The sequence below is a fragment of the Pomacea canaliculata genome, linkage group LG2, assembly GCF_003073045.1.
Source record: "Pomacea canaliculata isolate SZHN2017 linkage group LG2, ASM307304v1, whole genome shotgun sequence".
NCBI lineage: Eukaryota > Metazoa > Mollusca > Gastropoda > Architaenioglossa > Ampullariidae > Pomacea > Pomacea canaliculata.
In genome coordinates, this window is record NC_037591.1 from 29,314,313 (window position 1) to 29,339,171 (window position 24,859).

At 41.5% G+C, this 24,859-nt stretch overlaps 2 protein-coding genes across 3 annotated transcripts; both read left to right on the forward strand.

The window, feature by feature from the left end:
* The first annotated feature begins 872 nt into the window (after positions 1–872).
* Positions 873–7,364, forward strand: LOC112558377 (sialin-like). The gene is made up of 12 exons (XM_025228847.1): positions 873–960; positions 1,384–1,673; positions 2,717–2,778; positions 3,051–3,221; positions 3,506–3,593; positions 4,349–4,443; positions 4,675–4,805; positions 5,107–5,259; positions 5,628–5,760; positions 6,035–6,185; positions 6,369–6,459; positions 6,724–7,364. The coding sequence occupies exons 6-12, from the start codon at positions 4,419–4,421 to the stop codon at positions 7,033–7,035; spliced, it is 996 nt and encodes a 331-aa protein (XP_025084632.1). The 5' UTR covers positions 873–960; positions 1,384–1,673; positions 2,717–2,778; positions 3,051–3,221; positions 3,506–3,593; positions 4,349–4,418; the 3' UTR covers positions 7,036–7,364.
* LOC112558370 (sialin-like) lies at positions 6,872–24,667 on the forward strand. Of its 2 annotated transcripts, XM_025228832.1 has the most exons (13): positions 6,872–6,997; positions 9,448–9,529; positions 9,934–10,223; positions 10,729–10,790; positions 19,368–19,539; positions 20,008–20,095; positions 20,299–20,394; positions 20,670–20,800; positions 21,295–21,447; positions 22,123–22,255; positions 22,547–22,697; positions 23,188–23,278; positions 23,512–24,667. In XM_025228832.1, exons 2-13 carry the CDS (start codon positions 9,493–9,495, stop codon positions 23,803–23,805), a joined length of 1,698 nt encoding a protein of 565 aa, XP_025084617.1. In that variant the 5' UTR covers positions 6,872–6,997; positions 9,448–9,492; the 3' UTR covers positions 23,806–24,667. The 2 variants fall into 2 exon arrangements, with proteins under 2 accessions (XP_025084617.1, XP_025084615.1); XM_025228830.1 differs by lacking the exons at positions 6,872–6,997; positions 9,448–9,529; positions 9,934–10,223; positions 10,729–10,790 and adding exons at positions 17,518–17,659; positions 18,135–18,481; positions 18,964–19,022.
* Positions 24,668–24,859: the final 192 nt, after the last annotated feature.

Here is a 24,859-nt window from a genome sequence, read left to right on the forward strand (position 1 = left end):
TTCGATAATCTTATTATCCCTGTGCTTTTTCATCTTTAATCAACACACGATTTCTAAATCAGAGATACTAGCTTTTCAACGCCGATCATTCAGGAGACAGAAACAACTGTCGTGTGTGACGGCTCAGAGATGTTACATGACAACACAACATCGCGCCTTCTTAGCCTTCCCTCAACTTATGTTATGACCATGGACGTGTGTAGGTGGATCGCCGTCTGTCTGCCAAGACCAACGCTTAGCCGCTTGCGAAGTGATACGCTGTTAGTCTCGGCGAGCCTAAACAAAGAATGTGACTAAACCGGAAGTTTTGTCGTCTCACGTCTCGTTTTAGTAGTTAATCTGAAATATTAGTAAACCGGAAGCTTTGTAGTCTCATGCCTCGTTTTAGTAGTTAACTGGAAAAAAATCGTCTGCCAGAAGTCCAGTAATACAAGTTCGTGGTTACGATACGACATGAAACCCACCGGAACAGCCTAAGACCTATGTTACAGATACGATTGTAAGTAAATAATCGTTCTGCTAAACTAAATTTTGCTGGGATATAATTCAGAATTTCAATATCAATCATTTTACGCCGATGTTTATCATTTAAACCAGGGGTGGGCAATTAATTTTCCCAAGGGGCCGCATGAGAAATTGGAATGGTTTTAGAGGGCCGGACTTATATAGTTAACTCAGTTTTACCCAATACTGTATATATAGTATATATACTATCCCTTCGCCAGCGGGCGGACCGGTCAGAGACAGGAAGCGGGCCGGATCCGGCCCGCGGGCCGGCCTTTGCCCAGGTCTGATTTAAACCAACTTACCATTTCACTTACCTTGCCCTTTAAGTGAGAAGCTGAACTTATCTGCAGACACTCCGGTCTCTGTGTTGTAGTTCTTGCCTGTCAGTACAGACTACACTAAACGAAAAACCAAACATGGAAAAAGAGGGATCCAAAGATGTCTTGCCCAAAGGTAAGACATGTTTTATTCAAAGTGTTGCCGCAATAGGATGTCAGCAGTCAATAAAACAAATCACTTCAGAAAATGTCTTGAATGAAAGTAAAATTTTCTTTAAAAGTTTATCTTCTGAGGCACTGCAGCTAAGCGTTTGAGCAGAAAATCACCTGTTCGAACTAGTATGTGAGGATGAAAGCTGTCCTTGTACAGACAGGTGGCAGTTACATTTATTAGGTAGGCAAGAAGTCGAAAGAAAGAAATTCCAGTCAATATTTCTATTGCAAAGTTAAGCCAATGCTTTAATTAATTGCTTTTATTTCGATTTCTCAATAGGACACTTCATCACTGTTTGAAATAAATCTTGCTTTCATAAATTTTAAAGATTAAAGTGTAATTAACTTTGTCCTTTAATATTTGTTGGGTGTTCTGTTCTGACAGCACCTGCGCTCTGTTCTCAAAGATGGAACCTGGCTGTTATGTGTGCGTTTGGCTATCTCATCGTGTACGTCACTCGTGTGAACCTGAGTGTGGCCATCATCTGCATGGTGCGCACGCCACTAGTCAACGTCACTTCCGTGGATCAAAGAATCTTGGGTAAACATGGACTTTCCCTTGATAACAGCACTACTTTTGCCAGTGTGACTGCAGACAACATGGCAGTGGAGGAGGAGGATATCTCCGAAAGTGACTGCAGTTTGGAAATGTTAAAATCTGGCTTCACTTCAAACGTAAGCAGAGTTTATTAGTTCCCTGTCAATGACAATACAATACAATACAATACAATACAATACAATACAATACAATACAATACAATACAATACAATACAATACAATACAATACAATACAATGCGATACAATGCGATACGATACGATACAATACAATACAGCTTTATTTATCAACAAGGGCAACTCAAGACAGCGCTCCTGCTAGATAATACACACACAGACACGTTGATACCATTTCTCACTCAAACCCACACATTGCCAGCAATAGTACATCCAGTCAGTGACCTTAGGTCACCTCAGGCTAGTACAGCATCACTGGCATACTTACTGATTAAGTAATTTGAGCGTGGAATAAATAAATAAATTACAGAGGTGACAATTATTCAGCGTTCAGGCATCACTTACCTACAGCCAGACCGCATGAATAACAACTCACATGCCAACATATGACCATGGTAATCTGAAGCATAACAACCTGTCATTGGTTTCTACCTGGGACTCTGCACTTTACAAGCTTACTTCTTTTTCTTGTGATTGTGCGTCATGACAGTTGCCGTTGATTTTCATTTCCGTTAATAATTAACCTTAGCTCACGTTGCTATTGTAAACATTATACGTCTTTTTTTTTTCCATTTCTTTTTCCATCTACTATCCTCACCGTGTTTTTTCCTTCTTTAAAGTTACCAAACGTTTTCGGATGATTTTTTGAAGTTTCTACCTTATCCATCTTCTCAGTCTCTTATCAAGTAACTTCACTTTTCCAGTTCTCACAAATATTTGTGAAAGTTAAGCTCCTTTCAGAAAAGGATATACTTTTAGCAGTTTATAGTCCAGAAAATCATATTTTCATGCAGGTAATTCCTGTTGCCATACATTGTTCAATTTAATGGTGTTTATTTGTTGTTTAACAAATGCTGAATATTAACAAATTTATCTGATCAAAAATACAGCTCAGCTTTGTAAGAATTTCAGGTTGGTCGAAAACTTAATTCATTAAACTGTTTGCTTACAATTAGAGCAATAAATTTATTTGCCTTTTTTCAGAATGGCGAATTTGACTGGGAGAAAGGGACTCAATCTCGCCTTTTAGCACTTTACTTCTATGGGTATGTAACACTGTCAGGATACTATGAAAACATTTCCTCGGCTATTGATATAGTAGACATTTTTATTATGCGACACATTTTATCTTGAGAAAAAAATGTCATGGTTTCTGTAAAAGAAGCTACAAAGAATAATTGACGAGGAAACGGAATTTTCGTCATTACAAATTTCTCGTGAAATCGAAGTTACAAACTGTCAAAATCTAAAATACCTACAAAGGAGTTACTTTCTTCAAAAATGGAAAATAGGAATAATGGTCTTATTTTGGTTGCAGGTACATTTTCACTCAAATTGTGGGCGGCTGGCTGGCCGGTCGCTACGGTGGGCGGCGTGTGTGGGGGTGTGTCAAAGCATCTGTGCCCTCAGTACCCTGGCCACGCCCCTGGCTGCACGTGCCCATGTCTACCTGGTCTACGCCCTCAGGTTTCTCCTGGGACTAGCTGCGGTTAGTTTTAGCCTTGGTCTATGGTTAGGAAAACTGTTGTTTACCTCTGACTGTCTGTTTCTTTGTTATAAAAGCCCACAATAGTTCCACTTATTGCTTTACTAACGTCTATGGAATAACCTTGTTTTCTCGCAAGTATTGCTAGCTATGAAACTGTTTGCTTTTTACATGTTTTGATGTGTGTGTGTGTGTGAGAGAGAGAGTTACTGTATCACGTGATACAAACGTATCTTTTTTTTAAATTCCCTTTCACCTTGTTCACACTTTTTCTGGGTGTGTTCCAGGGTGTGACATTTCCCACCTCTTACACAATGATCGGCAGGTGGGCGCCGAAGCTGGAGAGGAGCAAAATAACGACTTTCTGCTTCACTGGTGACAGTTTTCTTAAGAAAAAAATCTTGCCCTTCACCTCAGTCGCTTCAAACGTTTAAACGAGAAATTTAAGAAAAGATCTTTCTGTTCCACCTTCGACAACAAAATTTCGAGTTAATCTCTTAGTTATTGTAGCTATTTACATAAAGGAAGAACTTTTGTGACTAACTAGCAGTGGCAGACGATTTGACAACTTCAGCTTCATTGTAATGTGTGTTCTAGCACAAGAGACTAGCTTTAGACCGGGTAGATGGCAACTTCAAGTGATCATTCTTGATAGAAGAAGTACCTCCACTTCCCAACTTCATTTTCTTTGACAAAGTCTGCAACGAGAGGCTTTGGCACGAGCTCCGAAAATTTTTTGTCGAAAAGGTCTTATACATCAAAGTGTTATACAAGAGGTCGGTGAGAGTATTACTGCTGTGAAACCTGCTGGAAGACTTTTTTAAGACACCCCAGTCATCCACACAGTTCAACATGATGTAAGCCCTTCATTTTGAACTCCGTTTCCACCACGCCTTTCCTTTCATCTGTTTGGGGAGACCTCCATGTGTGCAGACACCGATTTTTGATTGCTTTTGGCATCAGAACCTGCAAGACAATAGACTGACAGAGTTAGAAGGCATATGAAATAGAAACTAGCCCTGACAAGAGCAAAATAATGGTGACTAGTAACTGTAGCAACAAAGTGAAAGTCCTCAAGAATAGAGATCGATACTCGGGTGCCATCTTTGAAAAATGTTTTTGTCTTTAAGGTCTGTCATTGGGGAACGTTCTGACTTTCACTCTATCCGCCCTTCTGTGTGTCTACGGATTTGACAACGGATGGGCTCCATATTCTACCTCTCTGGTAGTACACATTAATGTTTTTAGTAATTTAAAACTATTTTATAAGCATTTATTGGTCAGTGTTATGGAAAACAATCAAATTGATCAGATTAAGCTTTGTTTCTTCTCGTCGACGTAAAGCTCACCGGGAATATAGAAGAGTAATGTTTGTTATGATTAGAAAAGAAATGATGTAATCCCTTTAAAATATTTGTTATTGACACATAAGTCAATAAACAATTATTTTACCTAGGGTTAGGGAACCTTCTGTGGGTCGTGGTGTGGTTTGTGGTGACGGCAGACACACCGACTAAACACAAGTGGATCAGCGAGGCTGAGAAAAACTACATACTGCGCTCCATCGGCGAGACACCCGAGGACAAAGTACTGGGTGACCTTTGTCAAACGCCTCTGGCTGTGATATAATCAAAGTTTTCATTTAGATATTGAAGGACATAGATAACCAAACATTGCAAGTTGGGATAACATTGTAAGTTTTATCACGTATACGCTCCTTCTGGACACAGACTTCCATTATGGAACAGTACACGAGTATTGATGACGAAATCACTAGAGGTAGAATAGTTTGCTTTTCTACAATACTGTATATATATATATTGTACATGTGTATATTTACTCGTGACTGCTCTCTATGCTCGGAAATAGTCTGAGTTTTTGTCGTCAGGAAATATTGCCGACCCCATGGAGAGCCATCCTCACCTCCGCTCCTGTGTGGGCTTGTATTATTGGTCAGATGTGTGGTGCTTACACTGCCTACACCCTACTGACGTCACTTCCTGCTTTCATGAAGGAGGTGTTGAAATTTGATATCAAGCAGGTAACAGTGTGCAGTGGAATGAACAAATTATGAACAGGGAGCGGCATCTACAAATAGTGGTGGCTATACTTTAAGTCCTTTGTGAGTTCCCACATCTTAAAACATAATATACGCTTACAGACACACAAACACAAAAGTAAATATAAAAATTATGTATATTTATCTTATTAGGTAAATTTACACACATTAGTACACATTCTTAGAAAATAATGAATTGATTGGGATTAAGACAGGACAAACAACGAACTTATTTTAAATTAATAGTCACTTTCTTTTGTGGAGAGAACAAACACGGGTGGACAGCTGAATGGACAGACAACATATCGGGGTGGAAGTCATATTTGTGAGCTGCAGTTTTCGTTCTTCAGAACGGGGGTCTGTCGGCCCTGCCCTACCTCTGTGAGACTGTGGTGGTACTCGTGACGGGGCAGGTGGCGGACAGGTTGAGAGAGAGGGGCATCCTCAGCACCAAGAACACCAGGAAGCTCTTCCAGATTACAGGTAGAGCATGGAGTTAATATGTTTGTCTGCAAGGTGCTCAGGACACAAAAAACTTTACTTCAGAAAAAGTTAAATAGATAATTCTTGGTAAACAGATCAAAATAAAGCAAGGTCCGTTAATAAGGGTTCTTGAATTAAAGTGTAGAAGCTGAATTACTGGGATGAGTAAAGGCTGAGTCTCCTCTAGTAATTTTGAGGATCACAGCAGAGTAAGCTACAATGGCAACGAGAAGATATGATTCAAAATCTGATGAAAGTGTTTTCTTCATGACAGCGAATGTTGGCTCTGCCATATGTCTCATTTCTGCTGGCTACATGAACTGTACTCAGAGACCCCTGGCGGTGCTTTTATTGTGCCTTTGCTTATCTTTCATGGGCCTGAGACGCGCAGGCTACAGTTCCAATCACATTGACCTCGCACCTAGGTATGTATTCTTCAACCAGATGGCATGATATGTGGAGAAAGGTCCCCCACCTTGGGTTCAATAAGCTCAACTTAAAATTTGTTTCGGTCTTTGTTCATTCATAAAGTCATTGGTAGTTTAATGAACTTGATCTTGAAGTCTCTGCTCAAATATACCTTTAATTTTCAACACTTTGTTAACAAGGCATGCTGGAGTAATTTTTGGCATCGCCAACACGGCGGGCACTGTTCCTGGAATGATCGCCCCGCTAGTGGTGGGAGCCTTGACCCCCAACGTGAGTAGAACTCACAGACTGTCGTCTGTCAATCATAACTTACCTCATTTATTCCGTTTCTTTCACCTAGTTCCTTGTGTGTTTGTGTGTGCCCCTCTCTTGAACCTTACACTTTGTTTTAAAAGTAGACGAATGCTCTGAAATATTTTATGTTAAAATAATTTACATTCGTTTGGCAAAAAGAAGATAAAAATCGGTAATATAAATAAGTATAGACACCATGCAAGTAATCTCCCCTGAATCATTCTGTGGACTCGGTTTCAGAGAACAGCTGAAGAATGGCGACGAGTATTTTTTGTGTGCGCTGCGCTGTCTCTACTGGGGACCATCGTGTACGGCATCTTCGCGGACGGAGAGCTGCAGAGCTGGGCGGCCCCTCCTGTGGAACTGGTTATTAAGGAATGTCAGGAGGTCAAAGGTGGAGACAAAAACCACAATGATGAGACTCACGAGAATCACAAAAATCCAGCGTTTGAACCTTCAGACTGCGACTGTAGAGATATTTCTCCAGAGGAGGCTACTTCAAACACCGCCGAAGGTTTACATTCTCCTCAAAAAGTCGAAGCACAAAATTGATCAACTATATTTTCTTGTTTACTGTATACAACAAGAACAAATTTAATGAAAGGTTATTGATCTGTGGAAAGCACATACGTCCGTTACGGACTATGTTTGCTTCCCTAAGTAAATCCATCAGTAGGTATTTTCAGAAATTCAAAAAATGTTATCGGAAAGACACACACACATCTCAAAGATCTTACCCCCTTCCGCTACAATTATATGCATCCATATACAGTGATACCTCGGTTCTCGAACATAATTCGTTCCGGGAGGACGGTCGAGAACCAAATTGTTCGAGAACCGAAGCAATGAAACCCAAAGGAAATAATGGAAACTGGATTAATTCGTTCCAAGCCCCAGAAAATGCCTATTTACTGGCCTAATTTGTATATAATATGTAGAAAAACATTAGTCTCAACAAGAAATAAGAAATAAAAGTGTATTTATTAAAACAAAACAAAAATAAAATGTACTGTACAGTACAGTAAATTTTGTTTCATTTACTGTACCTGTACGAAAATAAGGAGCAGTTTCTCCATTTCCTCCATTATCTGAGGCCTTTGCTTAGTTATCAGTGTTACACCTTTGACAACATTTGCAACCTTTATAACAGCTTTATTCTTAAGGAAAGTAGAGATGGTTGATTTTGGCATGCCATACTCAGCAGACAGATCCGAAACACGTGTGCCCTGTTCATATTTGGCAATGATTTCTTTCTTCAGCTCAATAATTGTTCTCACAGCTTTCCGCTTACCTTTGTCTGCATTACCACTTCTGGCTTTCTTTGGACCCATGTCTAAGGGTTAAATTCAGTGTACAGTACAGTAATTTGCAATACAGTACAGTACACACAAAGCGTGACTCTCTCTCTCTGCACTCACACTGATGACGCAAGCAAGGCGCGCTGGGCAGAATGAACGCCATTCGGCTCAACTCGGTTCATCTCGGACGTTCGGATGTTCGAGTTCCAAATATTTGTTCGGATTCCAAGACAAAATTTTCTCGAATTTCCTGGTCGAATACCGATTTGGTCGAAAGTCAAGGCGTTCGAGAACCGAGGTATCACTGTAATTCGATTCTTCCCTTGACTGGTACCGGTCGCTGGGGACAGTACATGTATAGAGACGACAGCCGGCGAGGACCATCAGTCTTGCCTTTGTGGGCAATAGTGAGCAGGCCGTTGACAGGACGACCATTTCACTGTTTGATGTTTGTAAGCAAAGTCTTCTAGCCACCGCTGATCCTCTAAGGTACCTTGAAGGACAGCCTTCAACCGAGTGTCGTGCGGGGTCACATGACCAAACCAGACCACATTACGACATTTGACTGTTGAGAGTAGTGGTTTTGATGCTCTACCAGTTCGCCGACCTTTTTACATTGGTTTCATGTTTTCTGCGCGAGCGCCTCCCTAGCCACTTGTTCTTGAATACCTAGATTCTGCCAGCTCACATCCCCAATAACAAACACGAGGCAATTTAGTGTGATAAAGAAATTATTATTATTCTCGAGTTTGGCAAATCAATTTACAAAAATGATACAAAACTTCAATTACAAATATGAATGTTCTCTAGGTGCCCCATGAACTTCCCTATGCCTAGTCCAGGTATCGTGAGCCACTACCATAATTCCTAGACAGTACACATTAATTACACTGGTGTAACATACACTCGCCATTTATCTCTTCACACAAAATTCTCTTGCCACAAGGAGGGCCCTCCGTTTTGCTGACATCCTAGAATCCGTTGATGCCCTTTGTCAAACGTTGTGGCCTCCTTCACGAGAGCTGGAATGATTCACACAATATTCAGTACACACGTCATGCTGTTCTTCAAACTGAAAAAAATAAGATGAAATCAGTGTACAGTATCCAGAAAGCATTGTCAGAATAAATAAAACATGAAGAAGAAATGTGATTTACATAAATTTATTTTACTTAAGGCTCACCTGTGTCTATCAGCTGGAAAATATTCATGAATTTAAAAGACTAATATAGATATGTATCACGGAGGTAAGACATAAAGGTAGTAACAGAGTTGTCAGTATTTATGTTGCTGGGTGTGAGAAAACACACACACACATCTACTCGGAGATCAGTTTCACAAAGTTCACTTCTATTCAAACACTCATTTAGCAGTACACACCTCTCAAAACACTGTCAAAATCAAAACAACAAAAAAATCGAAGTATAATATCAAAGTCAAGAATTGCCACAAACCTTTGAAAAAAAATTGTGAAGACAAATTGCAATTCACAAAACTTTTCTTTTCAACGACCTATTATTAGCTATTTTTCCCATCATGTGATGCTTGCGATTTTCCCAGTGTACCACTTCGTGACGTGCATTAAATGAAGCGATTAGTCAGCTAGACCGTAGACACGTATATACTCTGATTAAAAAATCACTATCACCACTTTCTCGTGTTTTAGTTAATGCTCCCCTTCAGAGGACACACCGCATGGTGAGGAGTCAACATGATGGCGGCGACCTCAACAGACGTTTTGGAGAAAGGTCAGATACGTATAAACATGTGTGGAGTAATTAGACACATGGAATTGATAGCAAAAGTCACGTGATATTTTAAGTTTCGTTAATAAATGTTTCGGGATGCCTAAGTTTGATTATAAGTGTGAGTTAAGTAGAAAGAAACCATTTTTAAAGCCTAATGTCAGTGTAGAAAACCGTCTTAGCCTGAACAGACCCGGGCCAGAGATTTTAAAGATACCAGGAAGAGTATTGGCTTCTGGCATCCTCGAAACGATGAACCACTTACAGTTAATTGTTAATACTTGCTTAGACTACGGAAAACATTATCTTTGTAAATAATTTATTTTCTCTACGTTGCCGATTATGAGCTATATAAATTTATATTATAGACGTATACGTCTGTGTCGACCCTTATTCTGTTTTCACAGCACCTGCACTCTGTTCTCAAAGATGGAACCTCGCCATATTGTCTTTCTTTGGCTTTCTCATCCTGTACGTCACTCGCGTGAACCTGAGTGTGGCCATCATCTGCATGGTGCGCGCGCCAAAACTCAACGTCACCTCGGACAATCACAGAATCTTGGGTAAACATGGACCCTCCCTCAACCACACCACTACTTTGCCCCTCGTCACTGCAGGCAACAGGACCACAGAGGATGATGGGATCTCTGGAAGTGACTGCAGTCTGGAAATCCTCAAATCAGGCTTGAGTTTGAACGTGAGCAGTGTGTGTGTGTTTGGGATTCTGTGTTATTGTATAATGTAAGTGTTTGTGTCAGACATATTTTATCACTATTTTCTCTTAATTTGTTTTTTTAGTCTTTTCATTGTTTTTTCACATTTCCTATATTTTTTGCATAATGAAGAAGGAAATGGCCTACTTGGCGCAGCAACTAGACCACCAGCGATAGTCAAATTATTCTCTCAGTCTCTCACGAAATACTTTAACTTCTTTCTGCTCCGCTTTAAGTTTGTAAAAAGAAACTCTTTTGGGTTTATTTGATCCGTATATTTCTATGTCAGGCAAATGCACCACGTTGACAAATTATTTCTGCAGAATAATGCGGCTCATTGCGGGTGAACATGGTTAGAGTTGTATAAGGTTTACAGTTTAGAAAAGCAATTTTTTTTATTTTTTTTACCTCTTTGGGAGTTTGTCGACCAAAAATAATTTATCACACCATGTATTCAGATTGGGTAATCTCACTTCTTTTGTTTATCAGGATTGTGAGTTTGACTGGGACAAGAGGACTCAATCTAGCCTTTTGGCCATGTTTTTCTATGGGTACGAAACATTTCATCGGATTCCTATTAAAACACTTTTTCGAATTGGTTTCCTAATGGTTTTTACAATGAGAAAATAAAATGCGAAAAATAAATGACAAAGCTTGTCATTAATAGAAAATGTTAAAGGATACTTGAGGCGAGAAAAGAGTTTTGTAGCTACTCAATCTCCTCGGTTTTCGAATCCAAACTGCCAATATCCGAAATGAAGGTGTAGCTTGGATCACGAAGATGATATTTTAGTTCAATGGTGAGATAACTGATTTCTTGTGTTTCTACCTTAGGCACATTTTCACACTAATTCCGGGCGGTAGGCTGGCCGGTCGCTACGGTGGGCGGCGTGTGTGGGGGGTGTGTCAAAGCATCTGTGCCCTCAGTACCCTGGCCACGCCCCTCGCTACACGTGCCCATGTCCACCTAGTCTACGCCCTCAGGTTTCTCCTGGGACTAGCAGCGGTTAGTTGGAAATACCCTTAAGAATCATGAAAATTTTGCTTTATCACTTGATGTAATTAGTTGTGAAATGAAATATGAGATGAAGCGCACTCGTGCTTCTATATGGGCTAGTGACTATTTATACACAAGAGTATTTTGTTGTGTATGGGATTTTGTGTATTTATTTTGATTAATGTTATCCGATTTCACTAAGAATTTTTTTTTTGAAAGCATTAGAAATAAAAATAACAGATCCGATTTTAAATGAGAGATATTTTGACGGAAGTAGAGGAATCATTTTGCAGTTTGCATGACAGAAGAAGACAGGAAGTCGTGTTATACATAAGTGTTTTTATTATTATCTCCCTTGGTACAGGTGAAATGTAATTAATCAGTGTAAAACAGAGACGACCACTACAGATTTTCTTGTGTTTGATGATATTAGGGACCTACTAAATCAGTTCAGAACGTATGTATATTTGCACCCACAGGTACAAAAATGCATCCACATGAATAGAAGAACAAAGGGGAAAGGGGGCTGAATCAAACCCTGGAGTTCCCCACCCCTGGTGTAAGGAATCAGATCCTTTTTCTACAGCTGGATCAGCTTGGAGCAGTACGCTGCGTTACACGGGTTTTGAACCAGCTAGTGTGCCGTCCCATGGCGCGGACGGTAGTGTTCTAACCACGCGACTATTCGAATTCACTGAGGGACTTGAACGTGGGACACATGGATGGATGTATTAATGAACAGGAGTGTGAAATAAACGTTTGGTGAATGGCTAGCTTTTCCGTCATACAGATATATATATATATTCCTTTTAAGAAGATATCTTCAGTAAGAAAGAGTTGTCTTTCAATAGCTAAATTCTGCTTTGAACTCGTTTTGATTTCAATATTTCTGTTATTAAACATCTAAATTGCAGCGTCGGAGTTGATTCTAGCAGATATTATTATTTATTTGGATTTACAGATATTTAAATCTACACGCCTAGAAACATCATGTACAGAAGGAGGCCAAACTCGTGAAAGATTTACACACATTCAGACATAGATGGATGAATAAAGGGAGTGGTAAATGTAAATGGCTGGGTGGGCGTTGGTTTTGTTTGCACCAAAGAAATATCGATGGATAAATAGAAAAACATGAATGGTTGAAGCCATCCTAATCACTATTAACAAAAAAACAAAAACCTCCCGCCCCAAAAAATAAAAAAAAACTTTCTCCAAAGAAGTTATTGTAAATGTTAAATGTATATGCTATTCTTTCCACTATTTCTTTTCTTTCCTTCAACTATTTTTACAACCTTTTATCCAATTACAGATCGATGGACGGCCAAGAAGTTGTCGACAGTTCAGTCACCTTTCCAGAACAGTATTCCACTTCAGGGAAGGGAGTGATGTCCTTCCCCATAATCAGTTCAGTTATGCCCTTCGCCCCTCCTGGTGCATAGGCCATCGACGACCGCCCTCCAACGCCTCCTGTCCTGGGCTACCGTCACCAGCTGACCCCATCCAAATCCGGTGAGCTTGGTGTCGGCGGCGAGGTCCCGTCTCCAGGTGTTTCTCGGCCTTCCTCGCTTTCTCTTTCCCTGGGGGTTCCACGTCAGCGACTGTCTTGTGACGTTTGATGTTGGTTTCCTTAGGGTGTGTCCTAGCCAACCCCATCTTCTCCGCAGGATTTCCTCTTCTATGGGCTGTTGTTTCGTTCTCTGCCACAGGTCGGTGTTGCTTATCCTCTCTGGCCAGTGAATTCTGAGGATCCTGCGCAGGCACTGGTTGACAAACGTTTGGATCTTCTTCGTTGTGCCCTTGGTCGTCCTCCATGTTTCTGCTCCGTATAGTAGGACTGACTTGACGTTGGAGTTGAAGAGACGGATCTTTGTCGTGTAGCCTATGCTCCCGGAGCTCCAGACCCTTCCAAGCTTTTATGAAAGCGCCTCTTGCCTTGTTAATCCTTGTCTTTACATCCGCGTCTGTCCCTCCCTGTTTGTCCACCACACTCCCGAGGTAGGTAAAGGTGTCGACTTCTTCTAGCGGCTCCCCATCCAACCTGATTTGCTCTTCGCAGTCAGTGTTGACCTTCAGGATCTTGGTCTTGCCCTTATGGATGTGTAGCCCCACTTGTGCCGAGGCTGACTGGATCTCTGATGTCTTTTCTTGCATCTGTCGGTGGCTGTGGACAGGAGTGCCAGATCGTCTGCAAAGTCAAGGTCGTCTAGTTGGTTCCACAGAGTCCACTGGATTCCATTTCGCCTTTCATTGGTGGCTTGCTTCATCACCCCAGTCGATTGCGATCAGGAACAGCAACGGTGAAAAGCAGGCAGCCTTGCCTGACCCCTGTCCTCACCTCGAAGCTTCTTGTTAGCTGTCTTTCATGCACTACTCGGCACGTCATTCCCTCATATGAGTTGCGGATCAGGTTGACGATCTTCCTCGGGATGCCATAGTGTCTCAGCAGTTTCCACAGCGTCTCTCGGTCCACACTGTCGAATGCCTTCTCGTAGTCCACGAAATTGACGTAGAGAGGCGAGTTCCACTCTATAGACTGTTCTACGATGATCCGCAGTGTTGCTATCTGGTCTGTGCACGATCGTTTCTTGTCTGAAGCCTGCCTGCTGCTCTCGAAGTATCTGTCCACTGGGCCCTTCAGTCTCTCCAGTATGACTCTGTTGAAGACCTTGCCAGGCACGGACAAAAGAGTGATGCCTCTGTAGTTCTCGCATCGGCTGAGGTCCCCTTCTTGGGGATCTTTATGAGATGTCCTTCTTTCCAGTCTGCCGGGACCTGTTCCTCTTTCCAAACCCTCTCAAACAGTCTGTGCAACATGTTGACGGATAGGTCAGGATCGGCTTTCAGTGCTTCTGCTGGTATCTCGTCTGGTCCTGGGGCTTTACTATTCTTCAGTTGTGTTATGGCTCTTCTGATCTCGGTTTTGGTTGGTTTGTTGCAGTTGATCGGTAGGTCTCTCGCTGCTTCTTCGATGTCTGGTGGATTTACTGGTGGTGGTCGTTGAGCAATTCCTCAAAGTGTTCGGCCCATCTGTTCAGCTGCTGGTCTGTTCCCATCAGTGTGTTGCCGTCTCTGCCCTTGACTGTCGCTCTGAATGTCTAATCTTTCCTGTCAGCTTTTTGGTCGTATCGTACAGTCTCTTCATGTTCCTACTTGCTGCTGCCTCTTCTGCTTCTGTTGCTAGCTCCTCTATGTGTTCCTCTTGTCTTGTTTGATGCTCCGCTTCACTTCAGCATTCGCTGTGCTATACTCTTTCTGCGCTATTGCCTTCTCCGATCTAGTTCTACTGTTGTTGACTTCAGTTTTCTTTCTCTTTCTTTCGAGGATCTTCTTCTGTGTTTCTGGTGTGATCCATTCTTTCTGTTTTGGTTTCCTTCTTCCAAGGACTTCCTCGCATGCTGTATTGAAAGACTCTCTGATGTTGTTCCACTGGGTCTCGATATTTGGGGGGTGTCTCTTCGTCAAGTAGTTCTTGGAGTGCTTGAAATCTGTTGTGGACTGCTGTCTTGTATTCTTTTTTCTTCTTGGGGTCTTTCAGGTAGTTCACGTTGTATCTTGCTTTTCTTCTTTCGTGGTCTGTCCAGTTCTTCTTCAGCTTTAGTTTAAGCTTTGCTGTCACAAGGTGGTCGGACGCCACATCTGCTCCTCTCTTGACCCTGACATCCCTCAACGATCTTCTGAACTTTTTTGCGATGCATATTGGTCTATTTGGTTCTCTGTCACATGGTCTGGTGAAACCCATGTTGCTCGGTGGATCTTCTTGTGTGGGAACACGCTTCCACCAATCACGTAGTTGTTCATGGCACAGATGTCAGCAAACAGCTCCCCGTTGTCGTTCATGTCTCCTAGACCGTGTTTCCCCATCACTTCTTCATATCCTGTATTGTCTGCTCCAATCTTTGCATTGAAGTCTCCCATGAGGATATTGATGTCTCTGTCACTCAGTCTGTTCAGGATGCTCTGCAATTCGTCGTAGAAGTGCTCCTTGGCGTCTTCGCTGCTGTCGTTTGTTGGGGCATAGCACAGGATCACATTCATCTTTAGTCTCTTCTTCTTTGTAGAGAAGGACGCTGTGATGAATCGGGGACCTCTTGCCTCCCAGCCAATAAGCGCCTTCTGTGCTTCCTTCTCTAGCATGAACGCTACGCCCTCTGTGTGTGGTGCGCCGTCTTCCTCATGCCCCGAGAAGAGGATCAGCTCGCCTGTTGCCAGTCGCTGTTGTCCTGACTACGTCCACCTAGTTTCACAAAGTCCGAGGAGTGACAGTTTGTAGTCTCGCATTTCTGCTGCTATCTGGGCTGCCTTTCCTGCCTCGAACATAGTTCGCACGTTCCACGTGCCCATGGAAAGTGTTTTCCTGGTCGATAGAAGGGTGGTCGGTGTTGTAGCTTCCGAAGATCGGCTTTCACCGCAACACGTCATACTCCCTCTAGGTGAAGGCCCTTCCTCTTCCAGGACTGTTGGCCATTGTTTTGCTGTTGTCGATGTTTTTGTAGCAAGGGTTTGTTTTACGGGGTGGGGGTGCTAGCCCCACGCCCAACCCTCCTCCTTTTTCAGCCGGGCTTGGGACCGTCCTTGGCGGAGTTCCTTCCCCATAATAGTCGTGTAAATACCCCATCTACTATCTCAGCTTCATTTCTCCCTGACTCACTGACTCACACCCTTACTCATTAACACACTCGCACACAGGCACACTCTATTTCGCACTTCAGAACTTACACTTGTCTGACCATTATCAAAACTGAAAGTAGTAAAGAAGGACTCAAAGTACAATTTAAGAAAAAAAAATTACAGAAAACTCAGTTTGGATATATTATGATTCGCAAAAACGGTTCTAACGTCATTGTTTTGCATAATATAATTTATTTCATGCTGTGTGTATCGGGATTATGTGGCTGTGACATTCATGAGAGGAGGCGATTTGTCAGGGTGTGGGCTTGTTTTTAGACCTGTCTGATTGTCTGTTCGCTAAAACAGTTCTCATTTGCCATCAACTGTCAATCTGTTTCTATGTCTACAAGGATGTAGAAATACAGAGCTGAGAATATCAAAGAAACAATTACAGGAGTTTATCGTAGACACATTTTATATGTGTCAAAAGTACACATTGACAAGTAAGCTGCAAATGCGCTGAATGACCTCAGCAAGACAGTATGTCGGGGTCAAGTATTTGACCCTACTGTAGTCTACACTCAGAGGGTGAGGATAGATAAGGGCTGCTTCATCGCTCTCCTCCCAAATGGCTGACGAGGAGTATGGGTAGTTAGCGATATATCAGACGATATTGATAAACAGATACGGTCGGTAGCCGCTGCGGTTACCTAATATTACTCTCTGAAGCAGGGAGAGAGAGAAGAAGAAGAAGAAACAGATGTGGGTGAGGGTGTAAGCTCTTGGTTAAAATATACATGGATATATTTTTTTCCCAAAGTGAATTTAACTTAAAAATCTCTCCTGAGACCTCTTGGACATTTTCACGGTATAATTTGGAGGTTGAAAGGTTGCCGAGTGTGTGCGAGCATTCAGTTAAGCATATGTAGGCCATGCCTCGAGAAAAATAGAACTTATTTGAAAAATTAACCTCCTGTGTATGCAAACCATGCGTGTAGCTCGGGGTCACGACCTCGCTGGTGTGGTCGACAGAGTGTGAACGAGAGACTCGGTGTTGTGACACTGGGAGGGTCTTACGTAATGAAGGCAAGGCCCACAAAGTGATGAACTGTACATTGCACAGGAGAATAGCCAGGTAGGACCACCAATGTTTGAACCACGTATGACTGCTTTGGTAGTATTTAATGTTCATAGCTACTTGATTGTGACATCGAGATTGATTCATCTTTTGGGCCTGGGACGACTTGACTTTTCTGTCTTGAAATGAAGTGGTCATACCTGGGACGAAAAAGACATAGGTGGGACACATTGACCTAGGCTGTGGGGCGAAATGACGGGCCCCCCACATTGACATAACTGTATACAGATCGCAAACCTTGTCATTCAACGCAGTTTCACACACTTCATAATCAGACGTATTCTATGACAGTCGCAAACAATACAATAAACATTGTTTTTATTTGTACAAACTCCTCATAAAAAACCTATCACATATAAAAGGTGAAAATGTTGTCTCCACCCATAAAAGATGTTTTTGTTTTCACGCCAACATCCGCTTAATTTGACAGTATTTACTGGTGTCTAATACCAGAGTCTTCCATGGTGTCACATGCTTCTCTGTGACACGCATACCTGGCTGAGATTAGTCAAGGTGAAAGCATCATCTGAAGTTTGTCAGTGTTAGTAAGTTCAAAAGAGCTTTATATTCTCAGTTGCTTTCTAATCTTTCAGTCTGCACTTCAGGCTGGACAAACGATACATCTTCAAAGGAGACTTTGACTATGAGCGGTTCCAAAGGCCTTTCGCCAACTGGTGAGATTCGTAAATTTAATATTTAATATTTTAATACAATGAGTGTATTTCTCTACTTATTCAGCGCATGTGCAGTAAACGCTGGTCGGTGGTTAAAACGGAAGTTGGGGTCAGCCATTCAGCTGCTGTTACCGAGACCCATGAGCATAAAGGAAAAGATCATTGATGTGTTATAGATGGTCACGACAGTAAATTTGAAAAAGGAGAAAAATTAATATTATTTGCTTTCAGATGGTAAATGCTTAAAACCTCGAGAGACCAAATTTGTGGTTATGTGTTGTATGAGATACGAAGAGAGAAGTTCGTGCTGACAGCAAACTCAACAGTGTATGTGGCCGACATTTCTTATTAGGATTTTCACACAAATGACGAGTGTTTAATCGGGTTTATTGTGAAGCTGGTATAATCCTTATTTAAACATCAATAATTTGTATCCCCCTGTGACAGTATGTAACTTGTTTCCTTGCTCTCCCAGCACCTGCACTCTGTTCTCAAAGATGGAACCTCGCCACGCTCTGTTTCTTCGGTACTCTTATCATATACGTCACTCGGGTGAACCTCAGTGTGGCCATCATCTGCATGGTGCGCGCACCACGCGTCAACGTCACTTCCGCTCGCCTGTCAGAGCAAAGAGCTGTGGTGGGTGACAATCTCACCTCTGAGTCCAGCACACCTTTCCCGGGGGTGACGGCCTTCCTGCCATTTGATTCACGTGACAACAACCAGAACTATGGGCACACAGAAGACACAGTTCCAGACGAAGAAGAGAACAGCGAGGACGGCTGCAGCCCGGAAATGTCCAACACAGCCATGTCTTCTAAGGTGAGCAAACAGTCCATCATGATATTTACTATTCCTTCTTTTGTCTGCGTTCTTGTTTGCGTGCCTGTAACATGTGAGACGTAGATAACGGTTATTTCACCATGTTTATACAGAGCTAGATTAGTTTTTTTCGGTGATTTTTTTAACCCCTTTGTTTCTTTTTTCATTTTGTTCCAAGAAGTCATTTTTGTATTTCAAATTTTCTTCAAGAATGACCGGACTTATACTTCAAAGTATTAAACATATTTCACTTGTTCCTTTCCATCATAATTTTATCCCTTATATATCGCTCTTGCTCTTTCTATCCATCTTCCTCTCTGGACATCTCACAAGTGCACGCACACACTCGCAGGTTCTCTATATACATTTTGAGCAGAATGACTTTGATTATTTTGTTGCTTTCTTGTAATAATTTAAAGGTCTTTTTACAATATTTTATGACTTATTAAAGCTAGTAGTAAAGTCTTGGAATATGTTTTCAGGGTGAATTTGACTGGACTAGAGGGACTCGATCTCAGCTTTTGGCCATGTTTTTCTACGGGTACGTACACTTTTGAAAATGTCATTGGAATGATGGGATACACTCAGGTTACAATTAGTACGCGATGTAAAAAGCTGTAATAGTCTGATACTTTCCTCTGAATACTATCTTTAAAGTCAGTCATTTATATGCAAAAAGTAATTTTTGAAGTTTTAGAAATTGTCCATTTTATGCATGGTTAGTCATAAATTTTAGCAAAGACAGGTTTAACTCAGGAAAAATAGTAAATATGGACAGCACCGTGTAGTTGAAATATTTATTAAATGTGATGGACTGATTCTAGTGTACATAACTATTAACTAGACCTCTATGTGTGTAATTCAGAACTTCTCGTTTTTGTCTCAGGTACATCTTCACTCAAATTCCGGGTGGCTGGCTGGCCGGTCGCTATGGTGGGCAGCTCGTGTGGGGGGTCAGTCAGGCCGTCTGTGCCGTGTGCACCCTGGCAATGCCACTGGCTGCACGTGCTAACGTCTACCTGGCCTACGCCCTTAGATTTATTCTTGGATTAGGAGCGGTAAAAATCATCATCATCATCATCATCATCATCATCATCATCATCATCATCATCATCATCATCATCATCATCATCATCACTAGAAATTCGGGCAGTTGTTAATGCTCGTACACACATCTGCGCATGTCCACATATCTTTATCAAGTTGAAACTAACCTAATGTACTTTCTTTTTTTCTGTGCTTACATCTTAGTATTATATAATAATAATGTTATCTACATTACATCTGCTTTCCTTTATTTTAAATAATAATTATGATTTAAAATGTCTCAAATGTAGTGAAATGTTACTGTCTGCATATCTTTTATTGATTAAGCATTTGTTCGTGCCGAAAATTCGTTTGACCCCGGAGGTCACTCCTATTCAGAGCTGTTTGAATGTCGCGCACTTAAAAGTTATCTCGTATGTGTACCTGGATCTTTCAATGGTTTTTGTTTTACAGCTTATCATATTTCTTGTATCTTGCAGGGTGTTACTTTTCCATGCATTCACGCAATGATGGGCAGGTGGGCGCCGAAACTGGAGAGGAGCAAATTAGTGTCCTTCAGCTTCTCTGGTGATGCACAACAATCTTATAACCGCTTAACTCAAAGCCATTAACCGAAAAATTTTAGAAGTGATTTGAAAGGAGTGTTTTGAGTATGATACTTGAAGGTTGATAACTGTGACGGCTGCTGCGTTTGTTAGTTGGTGACTGCGCATGCGTGTGATGTGTTTGTGTGATGTTGACGAGAGAACATCTCTGTTTGTGTTTTGAAGGCGCAGCAACAGGTAACGTCCTCACCTTCTCCCTGTCGGCTCTCCTGTGTGTCTACGGCTTTGACAACGGCTGGGGCTCCATCTTCTACCTGTCTGGTAGTCACCACTAACATCCATCTAACATCAAAACCTTTATTTTGTGACAGTTGAAACATGTCCATTTATTTTCGTTTCGATGAGATTGACACAAATTGATATATAGGTCGTAGCTCTCTGTTGTCTATGTGACAATAATCTTCTTATTTTCTTTAACATTATTAACATGCTTCAAGTGTAAAGTTTTCTGGAAACAGGTTCGCGACAAAAGTGACAAAGGTGATCGAGTGTTTGTGTCGCGCAGACAAAGGTGAATGATTCTCTCTGTCACTCAGGGTTAGGTAACCTCCTGTGGGTCGTGGTGTGGTTCATGGTGACGGCCGACACACCAGCGAAACACAAGAGGATCAGCGAGGCGGAGAGGAACTACATAGAGACTTCCATTGGCGAGTCCCAAGTAAAAAAGGTACAATTCCATATCCTTTGTCAGTTAAATGAAAATAAAGATTTTTTACACCAAACTCGCGGTAGAAATAGAATAGAAAACATACTCTTTATTTGCTTCAGTCGTATTATTAAAATAAAATTTAAAATAGTATAACATTTAAATATTGTTTTGAAATTCACTGTCAATGTTTAAATTCTCGATGACAGTTCACTATTATTTTTTTTTCATTTTGTACAACAGCAATCAGCACATCTGAACGGATCCTCTATCACCTTTATGACACAGGATGATTATAATAATTCAATGGTTGATTAGATAAAACAAAATAACCCCAAAAACATGTATACACTCTGGCATTAAAAATTTCAAATTTGCGTTGTAGTAGTTTCTGTGACATTTCCACTGAAGGTTGTGCTAATGAAAAAGGATTTGTGAAACCATGAGCCAGCTTTGACTCGTGTTTACCTCTGTAACTCCGTGTTGTATTCATTTCACATTTTGTTTCTCGTCAGGAAACCTTGCCGACCCCATGGCGAGCCATCTTCACATCAGGTCCTGTCTGGGCATGCATCATTGCTCACATGTTGAATAATTACACGGGCTACACCATGCTGACGTCACTTCCGAGTTTTATGAAAGAGGTGTTGAAGTTTGATATTAAACAGGTAAGAGGCTGAAAATGTTAGAAAAGCTGCCTGTTGCAGTCTCCTGTTGGATCACCACTGTGCCGGGGTCAGAAGGCGTGTGTGTGTCAATGATCATCAGAACTATTCCAACAGGGGCACCAGCTCCTGACAGGGTCACCTATGTCTGACAGATCAGTGAGACAACGAGCGGTCCACCGGTCCTCTAGGTTTACAGGGGGTTGGGCAATCCACAAATAATTCCTTCCTATAAAATAATTACAGATGAATTACAGAAACGTCTTAAAGGTGTTTGAGTTGAATTGCATACCTTCTAACGGCTTGTCAACTCGCTTTTTCAGAGAGACATTCTGTAGACACATATGAGCAGCTCAATAATAGCAAAACAAAACAAAATTCTACTGTAGTGTGTATTGTGTGTATTACAGTTTTAAAACTAAATTGTACTGACTGGGAGCAACGTCTGGCTACAGCTCTTTCATCGAGTTGGTCATACTATAGAACTATAACGCTTTCTCAATCAACTTTATTTTTATATTTTGCGGTGTTTCTGAGTATGAGTTCTTAGAGGTGTGTTTGATGCCTGCCCTGAAAGGTGTTCTCCCACACTGTCCCCCAGATGCAGGAGAAAGGGGCTATGTATTATTATTATTATTGTTGTTATTATTATTGTTATTGTTATTATTGTTATTACAGAATGGAGCTCTGTCGGCCGTGCCCTACATCTGTACGTCTTTGGTGTCGGCAACATCAGGACAGGTGGCGGACAAGTTGAGAGCTAAGGGAATCCTCAGCACCAAGAACACAAGGAAACTCTTCCAGGTGATGGGTATGTGAGTCTTGTGATGCCAGACAGAGAGATATAGGCTCATATGGAGTTGACTACAAAGAAAGCTAAGCACTAGATCACATTAAAATTGAGATGCGGGATCGCCATCTTAATATTCATATCATTGTCGATGTCAGTGCCAATGTCCATGTTAGTGTCACAGTCGCTGTCAGACTCAATCTTAAGGTCAGTGTCAGAGTCAGAGTGCGCCAGTCGCTAAATCATCCTGAAGATTACAGTAAAGAAAGCAAAGACACAAAGTATCAAATCGTATAAAACGGTTTTTGACAGCATTTGTGGGAGGCGCTGTGTGCATCGTTTGTGTGGCCTACCTGAACTGTACTCAACGGGGTCTGGTCGTCTTCCTGCTGTGTTTGTGCTTTTCGTTCCTGGGCCTCAACACCTCGGCGTACTGCGTCAACCACATTGACCTCGCTCCCAGGTGTGTGTCTTCCTTCTGAATGGGGACATAGGTGTGCTTAGTTACCTGAACAGTTCCTTCCTACACTCACAGCCTTGTGCAATCCCATCAGCCATAGACACTTATATTTGACATAGCCAAAAATGTTCACCCCCAAGCTGTATGAGCAACCTAATTAGATCATTTAATTAAGTACACTAGCTTTTAATGAAGTAGCACCCCTTATGACAAAAGTAGGAAGGTTTTTTGTTTTAAAAAAGCGATGATGGACAGAGAGTATACGTCAAGACAATTGGTGATGATTTTCACTGTTTTATAAAATAAATTTGCTATTTTTCATTATGAGTAGTGGTATTGTCTATGCAAACTCAGAACAAAAAAAATTGCATTGATGAGCGCCTAAACATAGACGCGTTCGGCTGCTATTAAATCCTAGAACAATAAATTCTAGAACAAAAAAAATGGCATTGATGTCCTCGGCTGATGCTCTTCCTGTTTGCTTGACTTACAGGCACGCTGGGGTGTTGTTTGGCATCACCAACACCGCAGCTACAATACCGGGAATGATCGCACCGCTGGTTGTGGGAGCCCTGACACCAAACGTGAGTAGAACACATCATCATCATCGTCGTCAGTGTCCTCACTGTCGATAGCTTGGTATCGCCAACTCGTTCGTTCTCTTACTATCATTCATGTAAATATTGAAAATTAAACATTTACGTCTACAATATTTACATATATATGTCGACATATAGAGAGATACCATTATGCATTTATATGTATATATAGATATAAATTTATTTTTGCTTTACTATTGGGAGAGGTGTGGTTGCAGGGAACAGCTGAAGAATGGCGTCGCGTGTTTTTCGTGTGCGCTGGCCTGGCCGTTGTGGGAGCCATCTTGTACTCCATTCTGGCAGACGGAGAGTTGCAGAGCTGGGCGCTCCCTCCGGCCATGGAGTACATTGTCACTGACATTAAGGGGGGAAAGGAAGATGGCAAAGAATACCTCGAGAATCACCAACTCGAGTCTTTTCCACGTGCAGACACCTATGTAAAGGAGGACACCCTAGATGGCGCCGGTGTACAGTCCCTTATCAAACCAAGTAAAGATGCTGTGCAACCTTAGAATGGAGGTGTTCAAGAACTATTCCTGACTGCAAAAAGCAGCCTTGCCTGGACATGCTTTTCTTATCTGCGCCGTGCCGAGCCTGGAGAGACGGAAATCAAAGGAAAACTCCAAAGTAAACCTGTCTGTGGTGTTGATGTAGTGTCGACTTGAGGAACCAGGCACCTGATGTCGTATACTGCAAAATCTCACTGACAGCAAACGCGATGTTTAAGAGGAAATACTTGAGAAACATGTTTTGTCTTTGCTGTTCTATTCCAGATTCTACTAAATCATGATTTGCCAAGTTTTACATCTCTCAAGGTAAAGAAGTAGTCTTGTTACTTGTACACTTGGCTGATATAACAACATTGATATCCGGTTGTGTATAGTCTGGCCTAGCTTTGTCTCCATCTTTGTGTAAGTGGTTGTCCTTTAGTTTTCTACCCATGTATACGTGGCTTTGATATATGGTGAGTGTCAATAGAAGACATTTTTAATGGTGTTACAATGGTATGGGAGAGACAGAAGCTGGTTTATTCAGCAAGAAACATGGAGCTGGCTGCACAACAACTTTTAATTTTAACTCTATTTATATAATCTGTTTATAATTGTTTTAAATAAGATAAAACTGATTAAGCCAGGCTTCGTTCCAGTCAGCACATTTTTCTTATGCGCATGTGCAACTCATCTTAATCGTAAAGGAGTGACTTTTAACAAAACATTTCTAACTTTTCTTCTTTAGAACAGTTTTAAGTTTTAGAAACATGTTGTGTGACTAACTCAGGGATAAGAAAAGGCCTGCCAGGGTATTCTCTGTGTATTTGTCTTCTTTGTCAAGTAAATGTGAAAAAGCACTACAATGTGCCCATCACAATATCAATGAGTAAATTGTCATTAAAAGTGTGGCAGACCCTGAACACAGACATACTACACATTCATCTCCTCTGGAGTCAAGAATGTTAGTTCCATACCCCTTGACGATGGCTATTTGTCTCTGGCAAAGAAAATGGCATGAAACATAATTGTGAAAACGAAATTCGACTGATGCGACAGAAAACATTAATATTGTCTG

Bases quoted from the DNA above. Each gene is read 5' to 3' on its own strand.
- LOC112558377 (XM_025228847.1), top strand. From the start codon at position 4,419: ATGGGCTCCATATTCTACCTCTCTG. The intron at 5,761-6,034 runs GTAGAGCATGGA...TCTTCATGACAG, and splicing joins GAAGCTCTTCCAGATTACAG to CGAATGTTGGCTCTGCCATA. The intron at 6,186-6,368 runs GTATGTATTCTT...TTTGTTAACAAG, and splicing joins CACATTGACCTCGCACCTAG to GCATGCTGGAGTAATTTTTG.
- LOC112558370 (XM_025228830.1), top strand. From the start codon at position 17,629: ATGAGCGGTTCCAAAGGCCTTTCGCCAACTG. The intron at 19,023-19,367 runs GTACGTACACTT...TTTTTGTCTCAG, and splicing joins TTGGCCATGTTTTTCTACGG to GTACATCTTCACTCAAATTC. The intron at 20,096-20,298 runs GTGATGCACAAC...TGTGTTTTGAAG, and splicing joins AGTGTCCTTCAGCTTCTCTG to GCGCAGCAACAGGTAACGTC.